General features: G+C 31.3%; 1 protein-coding gene across 1 annotated transcript in view; it reads right to left on the bottom strand.

Moving 5' to 3' along the window:
- The window catches only part of LOC124366821, a 52760-nt gene that overhangs the window by 371 nt on the left and 37507 nt on the right, over window positions 1–14882 (bottom strand). The window contains exon 6 of the mRNA XM_046823423.1: window positions 8555–8776. Coding sequence (XP_046679379.1) covers window positions 8555–8776 — 222 coding nt within the window. The remainder of the gene's footprint in view (window positions 1–8554; window positions 8777–14882) is intronic.

Here is a 14882-nt window from a genome sequence, read left to right as displayed (position 1 = left end):
AGACTAATAAAATAAAAATATTTTATTTTGCCATATATTAGACAGTTTGCGAGCAGAGAGATTATGTACCTTCTTTAACATTCTCAACCAGAATAATCGCAAACAGATAGTGTCTTACAAATTAAACATTGAAGGGTACCCATAATGTCTATATGAAACATTTAACTTTAAAACTTATCCCTTATGAGTCTGTAATATAGTGCAGAAATATTGTTCTTTTGTCTGTTACAGAGCTTATTTGCCTTAAACGAATATTAGTTATGCAAAATGAAAATTAATATTACAACAATTGGTTGCAGGAAATAAAATCGTGTGTTAAGTTTTATGTTTTTTTAAAATTATCGTTAATACATGTTATCATATACATTTAAAGTTTTGCAGAGATATTGACACCAAAAATGTTACGTTTAGGATTGTATTTTACTTGCCTAATAATGCTGTTTGTGTTCTTTTATATGTTTCAGATATACAAGGTAGGAATACGTCCACCCTATGTACGTAGATTACGTACATGCTGCTCAAGATTAGATAAAAATGTTCAAATGCAGTCCTATGGAAAATAAGTATACATCCATTTAAATAAATATGAGAAGTTGTGTCAGAAATTCCATGGTAGGACAGGTACAATCACACAATCATTCTTGTTTATGTAATAATAAGAATCCGTGAAAATGTAACGTCTGCATATGAAATCTTACTTGGGACATCTTGCCAAAATTCCCATGTTTGTTAATCGAGGTAGGTTTCATAGCAGTGTTTGAATAATAAAACTACTGATGAGGTTGGCATGTTACTACGATGAAAGAGCTCAAATCAAATCTTTTCACTGCATTTAAACACTGACTTTCCACTCTATTACTTTTATACAGTATGAGTAAGCTAAATTTGTTAACATTTCACATACAATATGATTATACTCTGCTTATTTTCAAATTTATTTACTCAGCTATCTATTCGTTGCTTTCATGTATACTATAAAACTAATATGAAAACCTTCATCAAACTCAGAATAGCTCTTAAAAATGAAGCTGATGCAAAAGCCTGTCAGTTAGATTATTCTTGTGGTCAGACAGGCATAGAGACAATAAGACAGATATGAAGATCTTCTAGCACCTACAGTGAAATACCTCATTAATGCTCAGCCGATTACATTCATTATTGTAACAAAACCGAACTTTTTAGACAATAACAAGTCTATTTTTAGTCCATGAACTAAGAGAAAACTTACATTGTATAAACACACAAAGTCGTTTATCTTGAAACTAAATTGTAAGACTTTTTACTATTATAAAAAAAATTGTGTAAAATAATATTGTAGATATTGTATTTTTATCTGCTTTACACACACAAAAACAAAGGTTCAGTCAGCAAACTGTATACAGGTCCTTAAACTGGTGATCTTCAGTCTCGATATATAGTTGTCTGGCGGTGATTTAACTAATATTTCTGTATATAACAATCCGATTCAAGTTACCTAAGCTTAGACAAATTTAGTTTCAGAAAAACTATGATGCCATATTTTTAACAATGTTGATAAACATTTACGTACAGGTCCCATTCCGACCTGTACGTAAACCATGACCGTTGATCGATTTAATTCTTAGGATAAATTCATTTATCGATTTAAATAGGCAGGTTGAGTGTTTATACACTGTAAATTGGCTCCCGGCTCTTACACTATCTGAAGGAAGTTTTGTGGAAGAACATTCTATTATATTTTCCTACAAACGTGAAACTTTGTTTCGGTCTTTGAACCTGTTGACATTGTTGTAAATAAGTGGTGGATGAGAAAATACTTTTAGCATTCCAGTTTAGGAATTCAATAGAGCTTTAGTTAAATATTTAGTAAACGATGTTTATAGTTCACACTGAAACGATATAAAATAACATAGTATAAAATATATTCGATTCATTGTTATAACAAAGGCTAAACACGAGATGGATACAAGTTACTTAGCGAGAAATGAGCGTCAACAGATCAAAAGTGACGTGGCAATATGCTTGGATTATCTCTGCTTTTGTTATTAAAAGGGCAGAACGTTACCTCGATTCACTTTAAAATTTAAATGAGCGCCAAGAGACAAAACGTAACATAGTAAGGACTTGGATGATCCGTGCTTTTATTATAACAAGGACAGAACATGGCCTGGTTACACGTTACTAAACGAGGAATGAGCACTACGATATAAAAAGTAAATTGGTAATGTACTTTTGATGATCTCTGCTTTTGAAAATATCATCACACATCTCTGACCAATATAAACCTCATATTGTAGTCAATTTTGGGTTCGTAGTGTTACAGCGTTAGTTACGAACTTTGAAAACTTTGTGAACAAAACCATTGTATACAAACCCTGTTTTAATCACTATGCAAACTATTATCGTCTGATATATTTGCCTGAAAAATATTTTGTATTTTAAAAAATAAAAGGAGCATTTTGCTATTTTATATTACTATAGCTGTGTTTGGGGGTTTTGTATTACGGTGTTTATCTACACATAGAGTAAAAAGGTTATTGCTGTATGACTGTATAATGGAACAATCATAGTTCATTATCTTGCTCAATAAAAAGGATAAAAGTATCATTGACGTTTCCAGTCGTAAATAAAAAAAAACCGAAAGATGCTTTTTTGACTAGTATTTTCTAACTCCTCAAAAACAACACAGAAAAAGAGGTTGTAGAAACGTTTTAATACCTCAATAGTGCTGGTCTAATAGTCCAATCCTAAACACTATTATCTAGCTAAAAATAATATTTTTTAATCCTATCTGAAATTAGTTAACAACGACAATAATACATAACTAAAAATAGTAATTACGATTTAAATATTTAGGTATCTCATCCAATTAAATTTGGAAAGACACGTTGATCTTGATGGCAACATGAATAAATAGGTGTAAAAGTAAGAAAAAAGATCCACCTATTTCCCTCTTCCTCCCGCTCTATTCTGTTTTTGTCTCTGCGCCTTCCGGTTAGTGGTGGGACAGAAGAACGTTTTTATCAATCGATGATTCATCCGGATGTTTTCGTCTGGACGTTTCACACTGTTTTTCTGCGGATTATGTGCTTCATTGCATAAGATTATTTTAACCAAAACTTTAGCTATCCAGTAGATTCAGTAATTTTTTTAAAAAAATACGATGGTACTCTAAAACCGTTTATAGTTCACACAATTATTGCAAGAAACAATTTATGGAATTCAAATAATATTACAGTTATGAGCTGAATAGGCCTATTATATAAATTTTTCAGTTTTAATATTTCAATCTTATTTTGATGTAAATTTACGAATCATTTTCACAATTATGAAAATTTAACGAAAAAGAAACATTTTCACTTGGATTAGGTTTTTAAAATACTGCATAGTTAAATAAAGACGAAATGTTTATGTATTTCCGAAATTCTTTTAGCATAACCTATATATTTTTGTAAAAAACACAGCATACTCTATGAATTATTTTATAAATATATCACTATGGTACCTAAATGACCGTAACAATACTATCATTCAGAAATATAGTTGTTTTTAAAACGCTTAGTTATGAAATCTTAATACATATGTTTTATATAAAACAATATTTTATTAAACATTTTTACTACCAGTAAGTAAGGATATCATATTCGTTCATCTATCATACAATGTTTTCGTTTTAATAACTCTAACCTTCTAAGGTTTCAATATGACATCATCTCAGAAAACTTTATTAGTAATTTACGTATAAGTTATATCAATATGTTTTTATACGATGGTTTTATCTTTACGATTCTAGAGGCAATAAATGAATTGATTGGTTTAACAGCATGAACTGAATTAAACGTTCCGTTTCACCCAATAGTACTTCCAGCTCAGTAACCACTTGCCTGTTGTAGTACATACTTCGTGTTGAGTAGTGGTTTTACTATTTCAGTTATTTTTTTTCCTTTCTTATTGTATTCAGCCACAAAAACACTTCAATACTCTGTTTGTTTTCGTTAATAAAAAAAGGGGTAGGAAAAGTTTCATTTCTGTCTGTCCACACGATATCCCCAGAACGAACTTAACTATAGACTTGGAATTTGGCACGAAGCTATATTTTTTCACGAACGGTATAAAAAATATTGAGCTTTATGATGATGCCTATCATTCCATAGTATTTGGATGAAAATGATCGAAATTTATATTTATCTTTTGAGTACCCTTGATGGTAAACAGCTGGAAAACCACAGATTAAAACATTTTATAAATCGAGTTCAATGATATGGCATTGAAGGAAACAGGACTTTTCCGGACAATTGCCATCGTTCAGTGAAACAAAAATCAGTAACACTACGTTTCGAGATCTGCAATCTTATCTCTTCATCAGGTTAATAACCAACTTAATACATAATTACAAACTAGGTTCAAAATAAAACAAATCATACCAAAGCGTTGGATACGCCTAAGTCGGGAATCACAACCAACATGTTGTGTGTGTCAACTTCAATAACAATAAAAACATGCACTTAATAGAAAACTATACACAACACTAATCATTAAGACTGAACTACAGAGAACAGGTCACAATGGCGGTTACCCATGTATTAGGTTAGTTATATACCTGAAGAAGAGATCAGATTGCAGATCTCGAAACGTAGTGTTACTGATTATTTGTTTCACTGAACGATGTCAAATGTCCGGAAAAGTCGTGTTTCCTTTACAAGCCTTACATCGTCATAAATAAATTTCAAACAAAGTATATGCCATTATATATTGACAAGATATTTCGGGAAAGATTTTGATGGCACAGTTTCCTTTTGTTTGCTAGGGGATGTACCAAACTTTTTCTTCTGGTTGTCAGTCTTTGTGTAGGATATCTAAAAAATGATATTACCTATATTTCTATCAACGTTAGGGAAGCTTGTTTCACGACTGTTGTGGCATACTCCTTGTTAATTATAATATGTCTTGAAAATTGCGTAAGAGCGCGGACATTAGTCAGAACTGGGTAGAGAGTTCTTAGACAGGAAGTAATTAGACTGATGATGATCTCATCTACCTCCCGTCACTATCCCCCAACACCCCCTAACCATCATCCTCATCAGTTATTCCTCTTCAAAACTCGTTGCTAATCTTTACTTACAACGTGCCGCAAAACAACGACGATATACTTACAATGATGCAGATCCTTGTTACATAATATTATAAACGCACAGGAAAAGCCTCATTTGATTTATTATTATTTTAGTGCTATGTAATAGTTCCAATGCAATAATTTTTCCACAAGAATAAGTTTGTACGAGATTTCACCATACTCCAATGTGTCTCTCGTACTATGTAATGGTCCCTAATATAAACTGTGTCATCTCAAAACTTTGGCTTATTTTTAGAACATTAAGGTTTGATTTTTATTTCATCGCCTCCTGAATTTTCTAACTACTGTATTTAGATAACCTACTGGACCATTTAAGCCTTCACCGTCATAACATTTTGACTTTTTTGTACGTTTTAATATCATAATCTGTGATTTTGTGAACACAATGTAAAGTATTTAACACCGATTTAATCAGAGGAACATAAATATAATCTAAATAATTAACATAATCGCGAAACGCACGTGTAAACTTCGTTTTTTACAAAAAATATTAATACTAAATGTCAGTGAATAAGATCACCAGAACTATTTCATTAGAGACAGTTCAAAGTATACAAACTCTTTTCAAATTTCTTGGGCTTAAACCCAAAGTATTCTTTTTTAAACTTTTATTACTAATCAAATAAAAAGTTAAAAAATACTGTAAAAATATATGTTTGTGTCTACTGCCAGTTATCTTCAGCAATGAATTCTTTCGTTCCAAATTTTTACCATTTCCGAAATGACGGAGCTAATTTGAGTATGTATGCAGGGTTTCACAAACTGCACATATATAACCGATAGACAATAAAAACATTTATGCCATGGCGGTCGCTGCCTTGTAACTTGTTGACTGTTCACAAGTCGTTTTACAAGTACTCAGATTTTATATGACCAGGTTATTATAACTTAACATTAATATGATTTGGGGGGGGTGGGGGGGGGGGGGGGTGGGGGGGGGGGGGGGTGGGGGGGGGGGGGGGTGGGGGGGGGGGGGGGTGGGGGGGGGGGGGGGTGGGGGGGGGGGTACGAAAATAAATATAAAATATAACATAGATGTCGAGTTTTAATTAATTTGGAAAATAATTTGTCGTTTAATTTTTAGCTCTTTGGTTTGTATTCAGCCAATTTGCTAAAGAAATTTGTTGTTTAACAGGAAATTTTATATTTTCAGTTATTCATTCTAACATAAAAGACATTATGTTTTTGCAACTATTGAATTTTTTTTAGTTTTTAAATTTTGGAAAAAGTTATACGGATTGTATATTTAAATATGAATGATTTTTTATTATCATCTAATAACACTGATACAAATTCATGATTATGGCAAGAAACGTTTTAAAATATAAGTAACGTATGTACAAGTTAAATAACGATTTTATAAGTGACCAAGTTTTACTAAAGTTTTGTAAACATTTTTTTAGTTTATGTGTATTATAAACTCACTCATATATCTGGTTAAATAAGGCAATTAAGCAGATACGATTGAAATACGGAGACTTTGTACTAGAACCTTTTCATTTATAATCATTAAGATGCAATGAAATCAAATTAAAGAAATGAAAAATATCTGTATTTGTTTGCGGTGTGATTAGGGCTGTTTAGTCCTCTGGCGTTCATTAAAAAAAATAATAATAGGGCTAATAACTTTTATTTCAAGCTACAGAACATAAAAAATAAGCATAAATATATATTTTACTAAGCTAGTAGTATTAAATACAACATGTTTATAAAACAAACAACAAACAACGTTAAAAATAAACATTTTCAGTTAAACTATTAAATTCATAAATTAGGTATTACCCTACATACAATTTAAAATCTCACGCGTGCAACCATGCAATTCACCTGTCCACATGCACCCCAAAGGCCCTACAAATCACCTACCCTACACAGCCCGCAACACAACACTAAAGCGAGGACGGATCTCGATATTTCTGACATTGTCAGAGATCGAGTTTCACAATCAACCGGTTTGAACAGTGAACGACGTATTGAAAACTGATAAACGATTAATACAAATAGCAACTATAGAAGCAGCCCTGGATGAAGGTTATCCACTGATACTAGATAAGAAACAAACTATGTCGGAAATGTACCTGCAGGATGTTAACGTGATGATTGATTATAAAATACTGAGGATATGATAATAACAAAATTGTGAAGTATAAGTGAAGATAGTTGCCTGGAAATAAGAATAAAGATGTTAGCACGTCAAAGATTGAAATTAAATCGCATACAATAATTTTTGGCTCTCTGAGGCCTACCTGACAGCTCAAAAGTCTCGTCCTTTATCTTTATGTCAAAATAACTAAAATTAGTAAACACAAGAATCTTGACTGACATTACTTTGTTTATTCAATGGTAGGTATACTGAAACCCTTTTAAACAGTAAATGGAGGCAAAAACTCTTCTAACAATTGCAGTTACTTGATCAGTCTATTTTAAATTTCAAATATGTGTTCATACTGTTTAAGAGATTTTTAGTTTAGTAGGCCTATTCAAGTACTGAGGTTCGTAATTGTTTAGTATAAGTTTTGGTACATTGACTAAGAGATTGCTGAGTTATTTGGTATCTATAAGTATGGTCTTAGTTTAGCTTTAATTTAACTGCAACCTATGCCGTTTCGTTGAAAAAACAGTTGATTTTGTATCTGAATTCAATAGTAAAACAAAATAGTCTTTTTTATATATCAGACGTGTCAGTATGGTTTAAAATATGCATATGAGTTAAAATATGTCCAATTTAAACTATATGCAAAAATAAATGGACATTTGAATGTCTAATATTAATGATGAAACGCTACTTATGTAAAGTGAAAAAAGTAGACTCAGAATAGAACCCTGTGGAACGCCAATAAAGTTTCCAGTCAGATATTATTTTCTCCTTCCTTAAAATTTATTTGCAGTACAGTGAGATAGAGAACAAACAGGTTAAAACAATCATTAATGAAATCTTAATCCCTTAGTTTAATGAGGAGGAATTGGGTACATCTTTTCTGATTGGTAAACTCAGAAAAGGCCTTGGAAAAACAGACTGTATACAGTAAATGTTGCCTGATTTTTATCCATTACTGAACAATTTTCATCAGTAATTTTTTAATTAGGTATTAGTAGTTCTATGATTCTAGGAAAATGCTGATTAAGATTGAGTCAGGATGTCTTGGTTTTTACAAATAATAAGTGAGCTGCTAACTATCCTCTTTCAAGGCATTTAGATAGGATAAGTAATATACTGATTGGCCTGGGTTTTATAAATAAAATTACTAATCATATGTAGCACTACTGGCTAGTATAATGACATTATAGGTTGAACATTCTTCTTTAGGTTGAAACTGAAAATTAGCTCGGATTTTCATTTTAAAATAAATTGTTTTCACTTTAGAGAATATTATTTATATGATTGGTAAATACATAAAATGTTTGAATTCTTTCAAGGAAGTACTGGGTTTGATTACAAACCTCGTGAAGGATATCCCGATCATCCCCTAAGTACTCGACCTGGTTGCCGTAGCAGTAGCTGGGGTTGGCCGAGCCACCCGACGATACGCTGAGATCACTCTGGGACAGTCCAGTGTTGGGGGTGGGTTCTTCTCCCGAGTGGTGAACCAGCGCCGTACTGCCTTCCTCAGACACGAACGTCTCTAGCGGGCTGGGTTCCGTGTATGCTGTCTCACTCTCCCCCTGGCGGCATGAGCAAGAAGGAATGTCATCGCACAGTCAAGCTACAAGTGTTAATCGAAATACCAACCACAGTACTGAAAATATTGGGTAGTATGGGTAATGATTAGGAAAGCCACCCTGAAAATGCATTTTGGAACCACTTTGTTAAATGTTCTAACCTTATAGTTAATTACTTTGTTTATTTTATTAGTATTTGTGATAATTTTCACAGAAAGTGATAAATTTGTTTTCCTTGTCTTATAATAGTGCTTTTAATAATTTTCCTATTGCTTTTAAGAACCTAGAGTTGTTTATTGATGTTCATACCCAGTACATATAATTTAATTACATATTATTGTGTTATATTGGTTAATACTTCCACTATATTTAGAATAAGTGTGTTTTTCTACATATGAGAAGACTTTTGTTTAAAGGAAGCTATGAATCATAGTACGTAAGCTGTGTATTGCCTTTTCTGTTGTTTTATTCTCCAATATTACAGAATTCCTATATCCAGAAATTTGTCTAACTTTAAGAAAAAAAATACAAAAAAAAAAAAAACACAAGAATTTACATTGTAAATAAGGATAAGTAATCTAATAAATGTACAGTCCTAAATTGTTCTCTTGGCAAGAAATCATACAAATGCGTTGTGATGTTCATATATTTATTACAGGGCATCACGTAACAGGCCTCGCTGAGATAGCATGCAAAATAACGTCTATATCTAATTTCAGTAGGCAATATGTGTAACATGTGACTTAAAACATTTTTATATGTGCTAGTTTAAAAAGTCATATAAAGTATTTCTTTTCAGTTAAAAAAATTATTTATTTTACGATTTTTTAGTTATCTTTAAGATCAATGCAAAAATGTTCACTAAAGTTCTGGTAAATGTCATGGAGGATTGCTACATGATCAAACTGGATGTTGCTTTTGTAGAAGTGAAGATTTTGTGCAAAATTTGAAGTCAAAAGGTTAGTTAGTTATCGAGATATTGTGCGTACAGACCGACAGACTTGAATTCGGTAACAATTTGATAACGAATTTATCGAAAGAACACAATTGTCTTCCCACATCTACTTACAACAACCAATCATTGAAGGTGGTACAGACCTAGATGTATTTTGAATTACTAATACAATAATCATAAGTATACCATGAATGTTGTGATTAGTAATTTCTGTGAGTCTAATAAAATGATAACGATTTGCTAATTTTCACCTAGGTCTCCAAAATAGATAGAATTGAAACATTCTAAACTTACTTTTACTATATTTTTTGGATAAGCAATGAATGGTAAACGTCCCAAATAAGAACTAAATTAAAAAAAACTCTCCACTATCAAAAAATAAACTTGTATCGTAATGAATACTATTTTAAAAGCTTTGTGTAACAGGCATATTATTAACTTCCTTAAAATGCTTTTCGTAAAATACTTGAAGCATACTTATGCCACATGTTCTATACTATAATGCGTCTTAATAGCACTAGTAACAATAATACATTTAAGAAAACACATACTCAATGTACAAAGTTGTTAAAATGACGCAAAATGGATATACCAAAAATTTAATGTTTATCAAATATTACTTTTTAATTACACATTGTAAAAATCTGAATTAAATAATACTAAGCACTTTAATAATTATTGTAAAGTTTCATCTTTAAACTTGGCCTCTGCTGTGTGGAGATATACAATCAAGAGGTAGTTGTGGACCGCCAACATTATTAACCGTTGAATGACCAAGGGATAATAATTGGCCAGATGCGGTGGTAGAAATGTTGACTTTGCTACCATCAAACTTGTTGGCAAGATCGATCGATGCTCAGACCCTGGTAAGTGCAGTGCCATTACCTAGAGAGTAGCACTATATCTGGGAGCTCCAAGCTTACTTAACAATGCCTCTAGTCGGATAGTGATTGCAGCTTTTCCAATTGTAGAACACATTTGTTTCAACGACGCGAGTTGTTTTTTAATTTGAAATTATGCCTAGTTCCAGGTAAGAAAGTATTGGCAATAGTGGTAGTTTTATAGTCCCATATTATAACCACTATATATCAGTGTAATGGCATTTAATTACATAGGTTGTGTATTTAATTCATTTCAAAGTTCTAAATGTCATACAAAGTTCCTCGCCGCTTTTACGCACACTATTCTTAAAAACATAAACAGATAATAACATTCTACTTTGCACTTCGTATGCATTGGCAATTCTGATCTGAGTTATTATATTTTTGGTACCATAATAGAGTTAACCTCAATAAGAAATACACACGAAACCAAAATAAAGCTTTCTATGGTTGAAGAGAATTTATTCTGGCCATTTTAATGTTGTAGTCTATTTTTGTATATTGTTTGAAGTGAAAATTCCAAACTCCAGCTTTAGATTTCCATTCGATAAATAAACTTTAATGTTTAATCTTACCTCTGTTCGTCAATCTGATCTCAGGCTAATATGCAAACAAAAACACACACATGTACGCCTGACACATAGATACAAATTAACGCAAATTAACGTGAACAGACGTGAACCTTTTGGATTACTTTGATTTACCAGCTTGTCTTCGCTCAGTCAATAATGGTATATATATATATATATATTATATATATTATTTACATTTCTTTATTTCAAGGTAGGTTTAAGCTGTGTCTAAAATTCAATTAATTTAGTCTTAATATTCGAAGCTTAAAGTTTGTATATAACAAGTTATATATAAAAGTTTACGTTAAATTAAAATAGTTGCATTATTATTATAACAACTATAGTTTAAAACAGCTTATGGATATTTAAGTAAAACTTTCTTGGACTTGATTTCAAAAACATAATTAAGTTCTTTTCTCTTATACATGTGCATCATATGAATACGCGTGAAAAACGTTTGGTCGGGATGGTGAGATTTCCTGAATTCTTGTAGTTTGGGTTAAAAAATATCTTTGCGTATGAAGAGATTTAACATATAGAATGACTATTTCTGAAATATTTTTCCTCGTGCTAATATACAAAAATGTGTGTACTGGTTGGATTATAAGTCAGAAGGATCAAATAATCTTCCATGCAACTAAAAAAGAAAATAGATGGTAAAAATATAAATGTGTTATATTTTTTATTTACATGAGTTGAATAACAAATGAAATAAAGATAATTTTTATACGGTTTAAATGATTATCATTTTATTTTATTAGAATAGAATGCTATCATAGTAAAAAGTATTTTTTTCCATTAATTATATTAGATATTAAAAATAAAATAAGCAGTAGGGCATAAATTTTAACAGAATATGTGCAATTTTTTTGGGATTTCAGATACATCATTATTATCAATAACACCAATCTTCATGTACCAAATAACCATACCACATTTATTTGTACAGTATTGTTTAAACGAGCTATAGATCTCTAACTAAAAATCACACAGTCGGTAAGCTATACGGATATGAGTTAATATAAGGAGATGTCTTGGCTCTGAGAAAAAATCTCCTATATATTGGTAGTGATTCCAGAGATAACCTATCTCATAGTCAAAAGTTCATGTAGAGGACATCAGAGGAGTGTAGTCCAAGAACCAAATAACGTGCCTATTTTAAACTCCTCCTCCACACACGCACCAAAAGCACAACTCAAGTTGCAAAACCAATTGAGCACAGTGCTGCAGCTCGCGGTCAACGCAGGAACTATTACAACAGTCCATAACTCCTAGTCACAACCTGAGTCATATTCGTTTCACAGGAATTTTCTCTCTGTATTTTTCTTTCTGTGTGTAAAAACGTACACTAAAATTTTCTTTGTTACTAAAAGAAGTTGAGAAATTGCTCTTACTTCTAAAAGGATATTTGAACTGCTTACAGAGTGACAGGGTATTATGGAAGGGTGAGGTTAGAGGTAAGGGGAACCTCCTTTCAATACCCACGAGTACGAGTTTTAGGCATTAACCTTAGTCATGACTTCTCGGGAGAAGGGGAGGCAAATAAATATCAGCCTCTCGTGTCAAAACAGCCAGGGATGGAACACTCTTATGTCTAGACTAGCAACTGCTAGTCACTAACACTTAGGGAGCTCCACCAACTCCAACAGTCATCCCCCGCCCTTGACCTATCGATCTACGCTTGAACCCCAACTAGTTAGTGAAGTTAGTGATATGCCATTCCTGGGCATCCATAGGTTACCCAAATATTAGTCGTACGGGTTATACTATACTATAGGATAGTATGATGAAAACAATCATCAAGTTGAACTTTAATTTTTTATGTGGCTGAGTTAATAATTCACTTCGGGTATAATCGTGGTGGTATACGGAAGACTAATTAGCCTATGTCAGCCAAGTAGCCATTGTGCCGCGAACTGTGTCCATAAGTATCATTATTTCATTATAGAATAGTTGTTAATCCGCAACGTATTGTAAATATTAATCCTAATAAATAAATTCCTTCTAAACTTTTCTGGCTAAGCAGTGTTTATTTAATTAATTTATCTCTTGGCTTGAAGCAAATTAGTTTGGAGTAATTTTAGGTTGGTTAGTAGTCAAGGATTTCGTGTTCGACACTAATGGTACACAATCGTTACAATCGTCGTGGTACAGTTTACATTATCTTCTTGCAGTGGAGTGGAGTTGAAGAAAAATATTTTATGAAGAAATGTATTTAAAAATTTGCCCACTGATAAAATGGAAATATTCAGATCATTAGTTTGTACCTCTGTTATTCCGTGTAAATTACACATTGATTTTTCTCTACTCAGTGTATTTTCGACTGGAAGGTATAAATCTGGAAGAATTGAAACCTCTTATAGAGGTTTAATAAAGGAAATATATATATATATAATATATTTTTTATTTTTAGTCATTACAAATTAAAGGGCGATACGGACTCGATGAGTCTACAGATCAGAGAATATTTCCGATATTATATATATATATATATATATATATATATATATATATATATATATATATATATATATATATATTAAATCAATTCAAATTTAGGTCAAATCAATGTATTTTTTTTAACAAATTGTATCTACAAAATTGTAGTCAATTATAAATTTTATAAAACATTTCAACTTACTTCGACATTGTGATATTTCTGTTCTAAATATTCAAAAAGTTGCAAATGTCATTGAGAGATGTTGAACCAAGAAAATGTGACCTAGACAATACAAATAATGACCTAATTAAAATAGAACAAAAAATGAAATTCCAAACCCTTTTTTCAATAGTTTTAAAACAATAAAAACATTGTTAACTCTTTAATTGAGGAATTTTAAAAATTAAATGGTAGCTTATAAAAACCTCAAAAAATTGCTTTACAAAGAGAGGAGTGATGTTATAACACGAATTCCAAATTTTTGGATGAAAACGTTTCTAAGCCACCCGGACCTTTCTTACTTGTTCAACAAAGATGTGATCGAATGTTTCCGCTACTTAAGTGAATTTCAGGTGGAAGAAATTTAAAGTGACTAGTTTAAATTGAATATTCACTTCTTTTTCAACAAAAATCCATTTATAGCAAATCATGTGCTTTCTAAAAAGGTTTCAATAGAAAATGACAATTACACATCACAAAGTACGGAAATAAATTGGATGAGAGGCAAGAAACCGTTGAGAAACGTCAGATCAAAGATACTCTTCTTGGGGACAAAAATTTGAAACAGGAAAGTTTTTTTGATTGGTATGCAAGTAATACAAGTTTGATTGATTCAGTTATCATTAAAAGCTTAAAGGAAATTTGGGAATATCCTATGCCCTACTATGTGTCAAATGATATTGTTACAGACACAAAAGACATTTGTTAAAACAAGTTAAAAGGAACATCTAATTTTATTTTAGTCTAATATGAATGAAAGGAGAAAACTCAAGTAACACAATAAAGTGTTCATAAATATATTTGAATTTTTTTTAGGTCTGTTCTACGGAAACAAATATATCCTTTTTGTTTAAAAAAAATTCCTTTTGCGATTCAGTGTTCATTGAAATTATATATATATATATATATATATATATATATATATATATATATATATATATATATATTATATATATATATTTACTAATTTAGTAAACGTGTGAGCCATTTGGCACCTAACCTATCTTTGAAAATTGAAAAAAAACCTTCTGGTAAATAGTAT

Source organism: Homalodisca vitripennis, chromosome 7, assembly GCF_021130785.1.
Source record: "Homalodisca vitripennis isolate AUS2020 chromosome 7, UT_GWSS_2.1, whole genome shotgun sequence".
In the NCBI taxonomy this organism is placed as follows: domain Eukaryota; kingdom Metazoa; phylum Arthropoda; class Insecta; order Hemiptera; family Cicadellidae; genus Homalodisca; species Homalodisca vitripennis.
The sequence above is the reverse complement of the archived record's forward strand: the minus strand, read 5'-3'. Positions and strand labels throughout refer to the sequence as shown.